This window comes from Ochotona princeps, chromosome 2, assembly GCF_030435755.1.
Source record: "Ochotona princeps isolate mOchPri1 chromosome 2, mOchPri1.hap1, whole genome shotgun sequence".
Lineage (NCBI taxonomy): Eukaryota > Metazoa > Chordata > Mammalia > Lagomorpha > Ochotonidae > Ochotona > Ochotona princeps.
Window position 1 is genome coordinate 96,737,760 of NC_080833.1, and position 13,247 is coordinate 96,751,006.

At 44.1% G+C, this 13,247-nt stretch overlaps 1 protein-coding gene across 2 annotated transcripts in view; it reads right to left on the reverse strand.

Annotated features, from left to right (window-relative positions):
* The window catches only part of RSBN1 (round spermatid basic protein 1), a 53,223-nt gene extending 40,013 nt beyond the window's left edge, over positions 1-13,210 (reverse strand). Inside the window, exon 1 of one of the 2 annotated variants that reach the window (XM_058660070.1) lies at positions 12,352-13,210. In XM_058660070.1, the coding sequence (XP_058516053.1) occupies positions 12,352-13,060 (709 nt within the window). In that variant the 5' untranslated portion in view covers positions 13,061-13,210. The remainder of the gene's footprint in view (positions 1-12,351) is intronic. The other variant, XM_004581906.2, reaches the window with a different exon arrangement.
* Between the last annotated feature and the right edge of the window lie 37 nt (positions 13,211-13,247).

Sequence of the window (13,247 nt, forward strand, 5' to 3'; positions counted from 1 at the left end):
ACAGTAGCCTAGCAGCTGAAGTCCTTTTTTTGCATGTGCCAGGATCCCATATGGGCGCCGGTTCTAATCCTGGCAGCCCTGATTCCCATCCAGCTCCCTGCTTGTGGCCTGGGAAAGCAGTCGAGGACGGCCCAATGCATTGGGACCCTGCACCCGCGTGGGAGACCTGGAAGAGGTTCCTGGTTCCCGGCTTCAGATGGGCGCGCATCGGCCCGTTGCGGCTCACTTGGGGAGTGAATCATCGGAGGGAAGATCTTCCTCTCTGTCTCTCCTCCTCTGTGTATATCTGGCTGTAATAAAATGAATAAATCTTTAAAAAAAAAAAAAACAAAAAAAACTTTCAATCTCTAAAACATCATCATGGACTAGCAAGATCAAGATAGAATGCAGTCTTTTATTTCTAATTAGAAATTACACTTTGTAAGAACTCTAGAATTAAATATCAAATAAAATTCTAATTGTTAAGTTTGGTCTAGTTTTGCATGAAATCGATCCAAACAATTCTACTTCTGGAATGATTCAAGTAATTCATCTTAAGATTAATTCATTTGGGACAGGCACAATAGTTCAACTGGTTAATCCTCCACCTGCAAATGCCAACACCCCATATGGGTGCTGATTCAAGTCCTGGATTCTCTGCTTCTTATCCAGCTCCCTGCTTATGGCCTAGGGAGGCAGTGGAAAATAGTCCAAAGCCTTGGGCAGGGCCCTGTACCCATGTGGAAGACCCAGTAGAAGCTGCTGGCTCCTGGCTCCTGCTCCAGATTGGCTCAATTCTGGCCAATGTGGACATTTGGGGAGTAAACCAGTAGGTGGAAAATCATTCTGTCTTTCCTTCTCTCTTAAAATCTGCCTTTCCAATAAAAAAAAAAATCTTAAAGAAATTCACTTTAAGACAGATACTTCAGGTAATATTAATACTAGATCTGAGTAAAATAAATTCAACAAATTACAAAGAATATCTGGTATAAACAATGGACATTTTTTAAAGTGCAAGAAAAATAGTTTAAAAGCAAGTTTATTATATTACAAAAGTTCTGAAATCCAGACAGAAGCGTTCATAAAGTTCACAGAAAATGCATACTATGAAAAACCAAAAGGACTTCAATTTTTTGCACCAAAATAAAAATCTTTAATGTCCATTTTCTATGGATATTTTGAACTACCTTTTGTATATAAATACATTTGTAATAGTTGCATTATTTTATATAAAAACTGTTCATATCACCAGATACCATAATAGTTACGAGATGTTTAAATATTTTAAATTGCAAAGCAGAGACTTCAAAAGCATATAAACAGAACTTTGATCGTGCTTTAAATATTTGCATTTAAGAAGAAAAGGGAGGCTGGCACTGTGGCACAATGGGTTAAAGCCACACCTGTACTGCCAGTACTCCATATGGAGCCAGTTGAAATCCAAGCTGTTCCACTTCCAATACACTCCCTACTAATGCACCTGGGGAAAGTAAGGGAAGATAACTCAAATGTTTGGGTCCCTGCACCCATATGGAAAACTAGATGAAGTTCCTGGCTCCTGGCTACAGCTTGGCACAATCCCAGCCATTGCAATGATTTTGGGAGTAAACCAGTGAATCGAAGATCTGCCTGTTCCCTCTCTCATTATTCTTCCTTTCATATACATAAAATGTCTTTTTTTAAAAAACACAAAGCTTTCGTCTGCAAATATTACTTACAATGAAATAGATCATATACCAAAATACACATGCAGTCAGCCTACTAAAACTGGCAAAATAATCACTTTCCTATTCTCTATACAACTAAACTGACAGACTGTCTTCTAAGTGGCTGCACCGGTGCTGCCACTGTGGTGCAGCACGTTAAGCCTTCTCCTGCAACAATGCTGGTTTGAGTCTCAGCTGCTCCACTTTCAAGCCAGTCCTCTGATAATGTGCCGGGAAGGCAGTGAAGAATGGCCCAAGTGGTTGGGCCCCTGCACCCATGTGGGAGACATGCATGAAGCTCCTGGCTTCAGAACAAGAACAGTCCAGCCCCAGCAGGGAGAGAACCAGCACATGGAAAGCAATCAATGAATCTCTCTCTCTCTTTCTGTCCTGCCACCCCTAACTCTGATTTTCAAGTAACTAATTAAACTTTTTTTAAAGTGGCTGTATCATTTTGCATTCCCACTAACAAATGAAGCAGCATAGTTTTTCCAAGTCATTATCTTTGTAACTTGTTTCTTACTGATAAAATGAAAAGAGCAGCACTGCCTCATAAAGCCAGTGTGCAAAGTAAATGGAAAAATACATGTTAAGAACTTAGAATAGTTTTGGAATGTAAGAAATACTCACTCCACATTTACTACTACTATTAGCCCAAAACAGCTGAATTCTAAAGACAGACGAATGTAACTACTGAAGCTAAAAGAAGTCGCTTCAGACTCAGACCGAGGTTAATGCCCCATATTCATTCAGTGCTTATGAAGGCTTTGGTCACACTCAAAACCTCTTTAAGTGTCAATTTTCTCATCAGAAAATGTCATTAATGATAGTGTTTATGCCAGAGTCACTGTAGGGATTGAATGAGAAAATGAATACAAGGCTCTCGTTATAGTATCTGTTTCATAACTAAGTCCTTGTCATTCTGATGATCATAACCACAAAAAAGTATTTGCTAATATATCTTGAAATAATTAGCAAATCATGGGAAAGCAAGTGGCACAATGGTTACGATCACACTTTATAAATCCACACACCCTATCAGTGTGCCTGTGTTTCACTGCACTTTCTGCCTCCAATCCCAGTTTCCTGCTAATGCACACTTCAGAAGGCAGATGGTTATGGCTCAAGTATCGGAATCCCTACTACCTATGAGGGAGATAAAAGAGTTCTGGGCTCCTGGCTTCAACCCTCCTCAGTACTTGCTATTGCAGCTGTCAGAAGTGAATTCCTAGATAGAAGATCTGTATCTGCCTGAAAAATGAAAGAAAGAATGAATGAAAGAAAGAAAGAAAAGCAAGCAAGCAAGCAAGCAAGCCCCAAAAGTAAAATGGGGCCTGGCAAGATGGCTCAATTGGTTAATCCTCCCTTGCAAGTGCTGGAATCCTATATGGGCATCAGTTGGTGTTCCAGCTACTCCACTTCACTTGTTGCTACGTGCTTATGGCCTGGGAAAGCAGCAGAGGAGAGACCCAAAGCCTTGGGACCCTGCACCCCGACACAGGAGACCTGGAAGAAGCACCTGGTTCCTGATTTCAGATTAGCTCAGCTCTGGCCATTGTGGCCACTTAAATAGTGAACCAGTGGATGGAAGAGCTGTCTTTCCTTCTCTCTTTAAAATCTGCCTTTCCAATAAAAATAAATAAATCTATTTAAAAAAAGAAAAAGTAAAGTGGCTGGGGCAGGGTGGGGGATGCCCCAGTGCAGTCTGTGGCACAGTGAATTAAGCTATTGCCTACAATGTTGGAATCCCAGCCAATTCATGTCCTGGTTGCTCCACTTCCAATCTAGCTCCCTGTTAATGTGCCAAGTAAGGCAGCAGAAAATGACCCAAGTACTTTGGCCCATGGCTCCTAAGTATGAGACCTCTCAGAAGTTCCTGGCTCTTCCTGCCTTTGGCCTGGTAAAGCCTGTGCTGCTGATTCAGTGGGTGAACCAAGGTACAAGCTTCTCACTAGCTTGCAATCTCTTTCTCTGTTAACTCTGCCTTTCAAATAAATTATATATATTTGTTAAAGTCAGGAGCCAGCACTGGGCCTAGCATGGTAGCCTGGTGGCTAAAGTCCTTGTCTTGTACACCCATATAGGCACCAATTCGTATCCCAGCGGCCCTGCTTCCCATCCAGCTCCCTACTTGTGGCCTGGGAAAGCAGTCTAGGACAGCCCAAAGCCTTGGGACCCTGCACCGCATGGGAGACTCAGAGGAAGCTCCTGGTTTCAGAACAGCTCAGCTCTGGCTGATGTGACCACTTGGGGAGTGAATCAATGGACGGAAGATCTTCCTTTCTGTGTCTCCTCCTCTCTGTATATCTGCCTTTCCAATAAAAATTAAAATAAATCTTTTTTTTTTTTAAGATTTATTCATTTTATTACAGCCAGATATACAGAGAGGAGGAGAGACAGAGAGGAAGATCTTCCGTCCGATGATTCACTCCCCAAGTGAGCCGCAGTGGCCGGTGCTGCGCCGATCCGAAGCCGGAAACCTGGAACCTCTTCCAGGTCTCCCACGCGGGTGCAGTGTCCCAATGCATTGGGCCGTCCTCAACTGCTTTCCCAGGCCACAAGCAGGGAGCTGGATGGGAAGTGGAGCTGCTGGGATTAGAACCGGCGCCCATATGGGATCCCGGTGCTTTCAAGGCGAGGACTTTAGCCGCTAGGCCACACCGCCGGGCCCTAAAATAAATCTTTAAAAAAATTTTTTTTGAAAACAAAAGAGCCAGCACTGTGGTACAGTATGTTAAGCTGCATTGCAATGGCATCATCCTATATCAGAGTGCTGCTTTAAGTCCCAGCTACCTTATTTCCTGCAATAGCTATTACTGGGTCAGGTTGAAGCCAGGAGCCCAGAACTCCCTCCAAATCTTCCACGTAGTAAGGATCCAGATACTTGCGCCATCAACTCATACCGCCCGCAGTATACATTAGTAGGATGCTAAATCTAGTTTTCTGCTAACGCACCTGGCAAGAGAACAGAAGATGCCTAAGTACTGGGGCCCCTACCATTTTCATGGGAGACCAGGATGGGGTGCCAGGTTCTTGGCTCTTGGCCCAGTCCTGGCTGTTGCACTCACCTGGGAGCGAACCACTTGGTAGAAGACCACTCTCGCTTACTTGCTCACTCTCTCTCTCTCTCTCTCTCCCCATTACTGCGCCTTTCAAATAAGTAAGTAAATCTTGAAAAACAGAAGTTAGCAGTATATATGTTGTATACCAATATCACTATATCAACGTTGTATACCACAGAAAATTAAAATCTTAGAAAGAATGAAGAAAATACATTCACCAAATATCTGCTGAAAACAAAACAAAATACTATCTCATTTTAAACTCTAAATAAACCAAATAAACCAGTGAAATAAATAGAAACCCCCCCTTTTTTTTTACAAGGAAGAAACTAGAGTCTGAAGCAAGATTATGTAATTTATGTTTCAAAACGCAAACACTTACTTGTCTGATTCCAAACTCTAATTTTCTAATACACCATACAACACTCTCTGTTTCCGATACCGACCTCTTCCTGAAATACTCTCCCACACAATCAACTAAGATTAAAACAAATTTGAAAAGTTTTTAAAGAATCTTCAATTAAAGGGACACTCCCAAGTCAATACTCAGAATCCAATACATAATTCTGCATAATCACAAAGATGGCATTATTAACACTATGCTTAACTTTCTATGCTCTTAATGGCACTTTTGCCTCTCCTTTGATAGGCAGGAAAAAAATCCCTTTATATAAAAAATATCTCTTTGGGCCTGGCATGGTAGCCTAGTTGCTAAATCCTCACCTTGTACTCAAGGGAATCCCATGTGGGCGCTGGTTCTAATCCCGGCAACTCTGCTTCTCATCCAGCTTCCTACTTGTGACCTGGAAAAGCAGTCGAGGACAGCCCAAAGCCTTGGAACCCTGTACCCACATGGGAGGCCTGGAGGGGACTCCTGGCTCCTGGCTTCAGAGCGGCACAGCTCCGGCCGTTGTGGCTGCATGGGGAGGGAGCCAGTGGACAGAAGATCTGTCTCTCCTCCTCTCTGTATATCTGACTTTGCAATAAAAATAAATCTTTAAAAAAAAGCATAAGGATCAAGCAGACTTTATTATAAAAAATTATGTTTATTTCAATTATCTTTAAAATCTTACTTACTCACTATTCCTATCACCAAATAAATTCAAACGTTTCTAGATTTCAAATTCCTGCGAACAGCTTTCTGATATCACAGAGAATTCCCTTCAACTGTCTACCTTAGGCACACTTTCCCCATGACGGTAGTTAGGTCAAAGATTGTGTGTGTGTCAGTATACATAAAATTACATGTGTGTACACAATATGAAAAAGGAAGTACGATTCACAATGACACCAACAACAGCAATCTAGTCACTTGACGACACCAGAGAACAGAACTGTGGGGGTTATTTCCCTTTCTTCTTTCTAAAAATACACTACAATATTATTAAAATCAGAGTCCAGTGTGGTGGCATAGCACGTAACTCTTCGCTTGTGGCGCTATCTCATACGGGCACCAGTTTTTGTCCCAGCTGCTCCACTTTTGATGCAGCCCCCGGAATACAGCTTGGGAAAATAGAGAAGATGGCTCAAGTCTCTGTCTCCTTCTCTGTAATGCTGACTTTCAAGTAAACAAATCCTTAAAAATATATAGATATTATTAAAATCATAAGTTTATTAACAAAGAATAATTTAAAATGGTTTTTAAAGGAAGCGTGCTTATCCTACCATTTTATAAACAGAAAAAATTTCAGAAGATATAGATAGCTGTCAGTTTACTTAGATTCAAGCTTATTGATTACAAGAACTAAAATAATTTTAATATACATTAACTTACTAATTTCCATATGCAGTCAACCAAATAAAACACAACAAACAGGACTATGAGTGAAAAAAAAATGTCCTACCAGTAAAACTAGGAAGTTTTATATCACTTTACCTCCTTAAAAATTACTTTTTCCCCATTTTATAGATGAAACAAGTTTACCATTTACAGATTAAATTTTTATTTCAACTATTTATGAGCAACTCCAAATGTCTGGGGTCATAACCAGCTATAATTAGCCTGCACATGATTTTGGACTGAGTACTGTCAGGCTGGTGTGCAGGAACATGTCTCTGAGAGGAACCTGGAGACCGGCCATTTTTAATGTGAAGAACCAGATAGTAAGATTTCACAGGCCATATGGTTTCTGTCTCGCCTAATATTCCTGCAACAGAACAACTACCAAAAACCATATATGTGAATGAATGGAGCTGTGGTCCAATAAACTTTATTTCCAGATACAGAATCTGAATCTCCCACATTGTCATATATTATGAGGGTTTTCCCTCCACAGCCACTTAAAATGTAAAAACAGGGCTGAGCAGTTAAGATGGCACATTCCCGAGCAATCTCAGGACTGTAAATTCCAGTAACACAGACCCGGGAGGCCTGGACTGAGCTCCCAGCTCCCTGCCTTGGTCCCTGGCCAAGGTCACTGCTACTGCATTAGGGAAAGAGAACCAGCGGCTGGGAACCTGCACCTGCACTCTCTCACTGTTCCTCACGTAAACAATTTAAAAAATTTTTAAATACAAAAAAATTCTTACCTCACAGGTTGTATTAAAGAGTTTCTTTTTGAAAAGTTAATTAATGCAGGGCCTGGCGGCGTGGCCTAGTGGCTAAAGTCCTCGCCTTGAATGCACCAGGATCCCATACGGGCGCCGGTTCTAATCCCAGCAGCTCCACTTCCCATCCAGCTCCCTGCTTGTGGCCTGGGAAAGCAGTTGAGGACGGCCCAATGCATTGGGACCCTGCAACCATGTGGGAGACCTGGAAGAGGTTCCCGGTTTCCGGCTTCGGATCGGCGCAGCACCGGCCACTGCGGCTCACTTGGGGAGTGAATCATCGGATGGAAGATCTTCCTCTCTGTCTCTACTCCTCTCTGTATATCTGACTTTGTAATAAAAATAAATAATTCTTTAAAAAAAACAAAAAAGAAAAGTTAATTAATGCAAAACAGTTCTTTCAACAAAATGCTGGAGCAATTGGCTATTCATACATTTTTTAAAAAATTCAAAAATAAAAAACCTTAATCTAAAACTTACTCCCATAAAAAATTAACAAAAATGGATCACAGACTAAAGTTAAAAATTTTGAAACTTGTACAAAACAAATGGGAGAAAATCTTTGGGACCTTAGACAACAAAGTAAGATTCACTAAAGAAAAAAATAAAACCAATAAATTGAACAACAAAATTTAAAACTTTTGCTGCATTTGTTCTTTACTCTGTGCAAGATCTTGCTTCAATGATGGCAGAACAAGCAAATGACAATAAGAAAATATTTGCAAATCATACAGCTGGTAAGGACTTGTACCTGTAATATAAAATTGATTTCTGAAACTCAAAATAGAAAAATCTGATGCGCAAGGTACATCTTACTTAGGAGGATATACAGATGGCAAAAGATAACATCAAAAGTTGTCAATGTCACTATCCATTAGGAAAATGCAAATGAAGGCTTTAAGAGATAGTATGTGTTTAGTAAAATGATTTTAAAATAATGAAAATAACAGATACTGTCAAGAACGCACATAAATTAGATCTCTTATACATTACTTATGAATGTAAAATGGTACAGAAATGATATACAAGTCGGTCTGGCAAGATGCTAAAATAAAATTAAACATGCACTTACTATTCTGACTCATTAACTATATTCCACAAATAAATTAAAACTTATATCCACACAGAAATCTGAACATGGATGTTCACAAAGCTTTCATTCACAATAGGAAAAACCTGGATACAATCAAAATGTCCTTTAACAAATAACTGGGTCAACAGGGGAGCCGTCGTACAGCCATACTTCATACAAATGCAACGTGGACGAATCTCCCCAACATCAGGCTCAATGAAAACAAGGCTAAGCTCAAATAGATTCCATCTACATAAGATTTTCAAAATTACAACAGGTTAGTAGGTGCCAGGATTAGCCGGGGCAGTGGGGAAGTAGAGGGAATACCCAAAGCCATGTAAAAGGCTGACACGAGAGGGATCTTTTTGGTGATGGAACAGCTTTGCCTTTAGCTGCAGTGACAGATACACTGATCTAATCATGCACAGAACTATACACACACACACTGTACCAGTACCAATTTCCTGTCACTGGTATCATATAGTTACGTAAGATGTGACCACTAAAGAAAATCTGGTGAGAGCTAAGGACTTCTGTCTGTTATTTCTACAATTTTTTTTTTAACTTTACAAAGACAAGAGAGAGTAAAGATCTTTCAACCGCAGGTTCACTCCAACAGCCACAACAGCCACAACTAAGCTGATCTGAAGCCAGCAGCCAGGAACTTCCTCCAAGTCTCAACGTAGGTGCAGGGGTCTAAGACTGGAGCCATCATCTGGTGCTTTTCCATGCCATAAGCAAGGAGTTGGATCAGAATTGGAGCAGCCAGGACTCAAAACAGGCCTGTATGAGATGCCAATGACGCAGGCGTACAATACATCTAGCCTGCTACACCACGGTACCAGCCCCTACAATTTTCTGTGACATTCATCTCAAAGTAAGAGGTTAAAATTGTTAATGAAAATCTAAGGGCAAACAAAAAGAAGATAGCCCTATAAATAACAAAGATTACTGACTCACCTTATAAATCTTAAAGGCTGTTTCAAGGACCAAGCATAATAAAAATTAAAAGCCACTTTTAACTTAGTGCCAGTCATGAATTAGGCACTATTTTTTTTTTTAAGATTTATTTATTTGAAAGAGTTACAGAGAGAAGGAAAGATAAAGAGGGAGACAGACCACTCATCTGCAGGTTCACCACCCCCAAATATTTGGCCTCAAAGCTCAGGACTGGGCCAGGCAGAAGCCAGTAGTTTCATTCAGCTATCCCACCATGAGGGCAGGGGCCCAAGCACTAGGCACAACGGCAGGAAGTCAGAAGGACCAGTCAGGACCCAACGCAGATGGGGATGCTGCAGTGGCAGGCAGCAGCTTACCAGCTAGATCACATCATCAACCCCACAGAGGCTGTTTTTCAATTGTTTTCTGTGCAGTGTGAATCTCACAACACCCCTATACACGAGCTACTGTAGCCCCAGACAGAAAAACTCAGATTAAGAGCTGGAATAATGCATTCATGGGCATGACGTAGTACAATATGAACACAGATTTGGGAGAGGCATTTAGCCTTGCAGGTAAGACACCCGTCTTCCCCATCTCAGTGCCAAGGGTGCCTCCTGCTTCCGGCTCCCCACTGCTTCCAGCTTCACATGCACACTCTGGAAGGCAGCAGTGACGGCTCAAGTGATGAAGGCTTCTACACCCACGAGGGAGACCAGGCTGTGAAACAGGAGAGGCTCTTCCTCTCGCTGCCTCTCAAATTAGAAATATCAAATAAACAAAATCTAAGGGAAGGGGTATAAAAGAAAAAAATTCATGTTAATTCCAGAGGCACGAGTCCTGCATGGTAACATATAAAAGATGACAGAAAGGGGGAAAAATGTGTTGGTCAAACTGCAAAAAGCTGGACCAAAAAAAGTTAAAACTAGTCTTTGGATGGGGCTTTTGGAACTTTCAAAATGCCAATACATGTCACCCATCTAGAAGGCTATAGTACACAGATTTTCCTGAACCTATCCGACCAAACCAGACAACCCTCCTCCTCCCAGGTTATATAGGTGGGGTGTATAAACCAATAAGCTCTTAGCCAAGATGTTTAAACAACCTGATCTTAACCCATTTCTCACCTTCACTTACTGGCAAACTACAAATGTTTTGAGCTGTGCTGTCCAACGGGGGAGGGGGGGCTGTAAGTCATACGTTGTTATAAATTAACCAGCATTAAATAGAATCAGAACCTCAGTTCCTCAGTTAACACAAGCCTCATTTGCAAGGCCTGGTAGAGCCATCATACTGGATGGCACAGGCAAGAGAATGTTCCTACCACCTGAGAAACCATTGCCCATCAGCGCTGGATTAGACAATTAAAAAAAAATACATGGGGCCACTGCAATCTTCCGAGAAGCACACTGGGAAATAATATTCAATGTCATCAATGCCATCCTCACACAAAAGGGGACTAGGTCAGCAATGCTTGATTTACAACTGGCTACTTTCATTCTAATGTCAAGGTACAGGGAAAAGGTAAGCAAAGGGACGGAGGCCTCAGCAGCAAGGAGAGAAGGCCCCATCACGCAGTGTTGGGGGGAGCTTGAACTGGGATTTGAGAGCCTGAGTTCTACGATTATGCTCATGACTCATGCTCTTAACACTGAAGGGTATTTTTTGTTATTGTTGTAGTTGGTACACATTAATAGCTGTGACTTGATTCGACAAGTCTCTACACTGCTTGGAGCCTCGATTCCCCTTCCACAAGACGAACAGAAACCAAATGATCACTGCGACTCCCTCTACCTCTATATGGTTAAACAGAGACACACAGAAGAAATGAGAAGGTGGGGAGGAAAAAAAAAAGCAACATCACCACCACACACCTTGGTGGAACCTGGCAGTCCTGCCAGCTTACCACCACCAATTTTATTCCTGAGATCTGGAACCCGTCGAAGGAAGGCTGCCTGACTTCTACTTTAATAAATACTTACCCAGCAATTATCTGCAACTAACTGCAAACAGCACGATGAAATGCTGGTTATGCTGGCTAGCCCTAAGTTAAGCCCAACTATGCAAAAAGAATTCCCAAAACTTGACAGACTGAAATTCAGGCTTATTAGAATGTAATAACCTAAGCACTTGCACCTCCCAAGAAACATCAAGCATCTTAAAATGCTCATGAGGAGATACAACTAACACATTCGATCCCGTCATATACAAAGTACCAACAAGAAGCATAATCAAAAGCATATCCCATTTCTTCTACAGAGAACACATAGCAATGCTACAGGTACTGGCCAGTGCAGACGTCGATTTGCGGCCAATGCAATTCCTCCAGAGCTGCACTTGGTCAGAGAATGCCACATTGTTTACGTGTTAAAAAAAATTCTCACGGGTGATGGGGATGACAAAAAAAAAAAAAAATCTGTCTTGGTCCTAACACAAAAATGCAACTACAACGCCTGCCTCTACCATATGTCGTACACAACCTTCACTATTTCATGAGAAATAGGACCTACTGTAAGGATAAAATTTGCTCACATAATAAAAAAAAGGGGCGGAAGAGAAAAATTTAACCTCTGGATATCTGCATTTGGTAGTTTACCTTGCAGAAGCCAAGTCAACCAATTAGTGGTGGAGCTACTATGACAAATCAAACTCAATGAAGCCCCAACCCATTCCCTGTTGAATATTTCGGAGCGAAAGGGGAGGGGGGAGCACCAAAGCTTCCAAGCAAGGCAAACAGGAAGAAGAGAATTGTGGCGACTACTTGCAGAGAGGCAGTTTGGGCACCCCACCTACTAATTCCGTGCAGCGCGGAAACGCAGCCGAATTTGAAAACAATCGTCGCGAGGGCTCCGGGGAACTGGAAAAGGGGGTGGGTTACTGACAGCTCGGCCCCGGGAACCTCAAGTAGGTCACTCTGTGCCGACCGGCTGCAATCCGCCGTCCACCGCGGTGGGCTCGGGAGGCTGGGGGGGCGGCGGCAGGGAGGGGAACGGCACCGAGGGAGACCTAGAGCCCAAGCCCGGGCGAACGCTTCGTCCGCTCTCACCTCTCTTGGGGGCCTTGATCAGAGGCAACCCTCCGGTCCTCTCGCCGTTTTCCTGCTTGTCCTTGTGTTTGAGATCGCCCGGGACGCAGGAGCTGGGGTCACCATCGGGGCCGCGGTGGTGATGGTGCTTGTGCCGCTCCTTGTGGCCCTTATGCTTGGGCCCGGCCGCGCTCACCGTCAGGGGCGAGAAGGTGAAGAGGGCCGAGGTGCCCGGGGCCGGGAGCGGGGCAGCGACAGCGGGCCCGGAGGGCGCCAGCGAAGGCGGCGGCGGAGGCGGCAGGAGCAGAGGCTCCACAGGGCCCGGGACGGCCGGGGCTGCTGCACTGGCCGGCGGCAGCGGCCCGGGATGTTGGCGGCTGCGACGCCGCCGGTGAGGGGGAGCGAGAGCGGGGTCCTGGCTCGGCCGCCCCCGCTTCTCCTGAGAACCCCCGCTGCTGGTCCGCCGCTGCCGCTTCACGCCCCGCGGCGAGACCCCAGCGTGGGGTTTCTCCTTTCCCTCTTTGTCCGGTTCCTCCTGCGCCGCCACCGCCCGTACTACGCGCACCGCTCCGACCTGCGCAGCCATTTCACCCACAAACACACATTTAAATGGCCCGACCGCCCCCCCGTCCGCGCATCGCGCAAGCGCCGCCCGCGCAGGGCCCTCTGGGCATTGGAGTCTCTCCCCCGCCCTCCATGTGTCGGCGTTTCTCCGGCCGGAGCTGTACATGCCGGAAGCGGCGGTTCCCCTAGCGCTCCTCCGCAGGCTTCGCCGACCGAGCTTCTATTGTAAAGCGCCCTGGGCCGCGCAAGGCCTCCTGGGAGCGCCGCGTCCCCGGCTCTGAGTGGCGGAGCCGAGGAGCGGAAGGGGAGCGTGCGCCGAGTCACGCTTCGGGCTGCGACGCAACCGCCGCTGG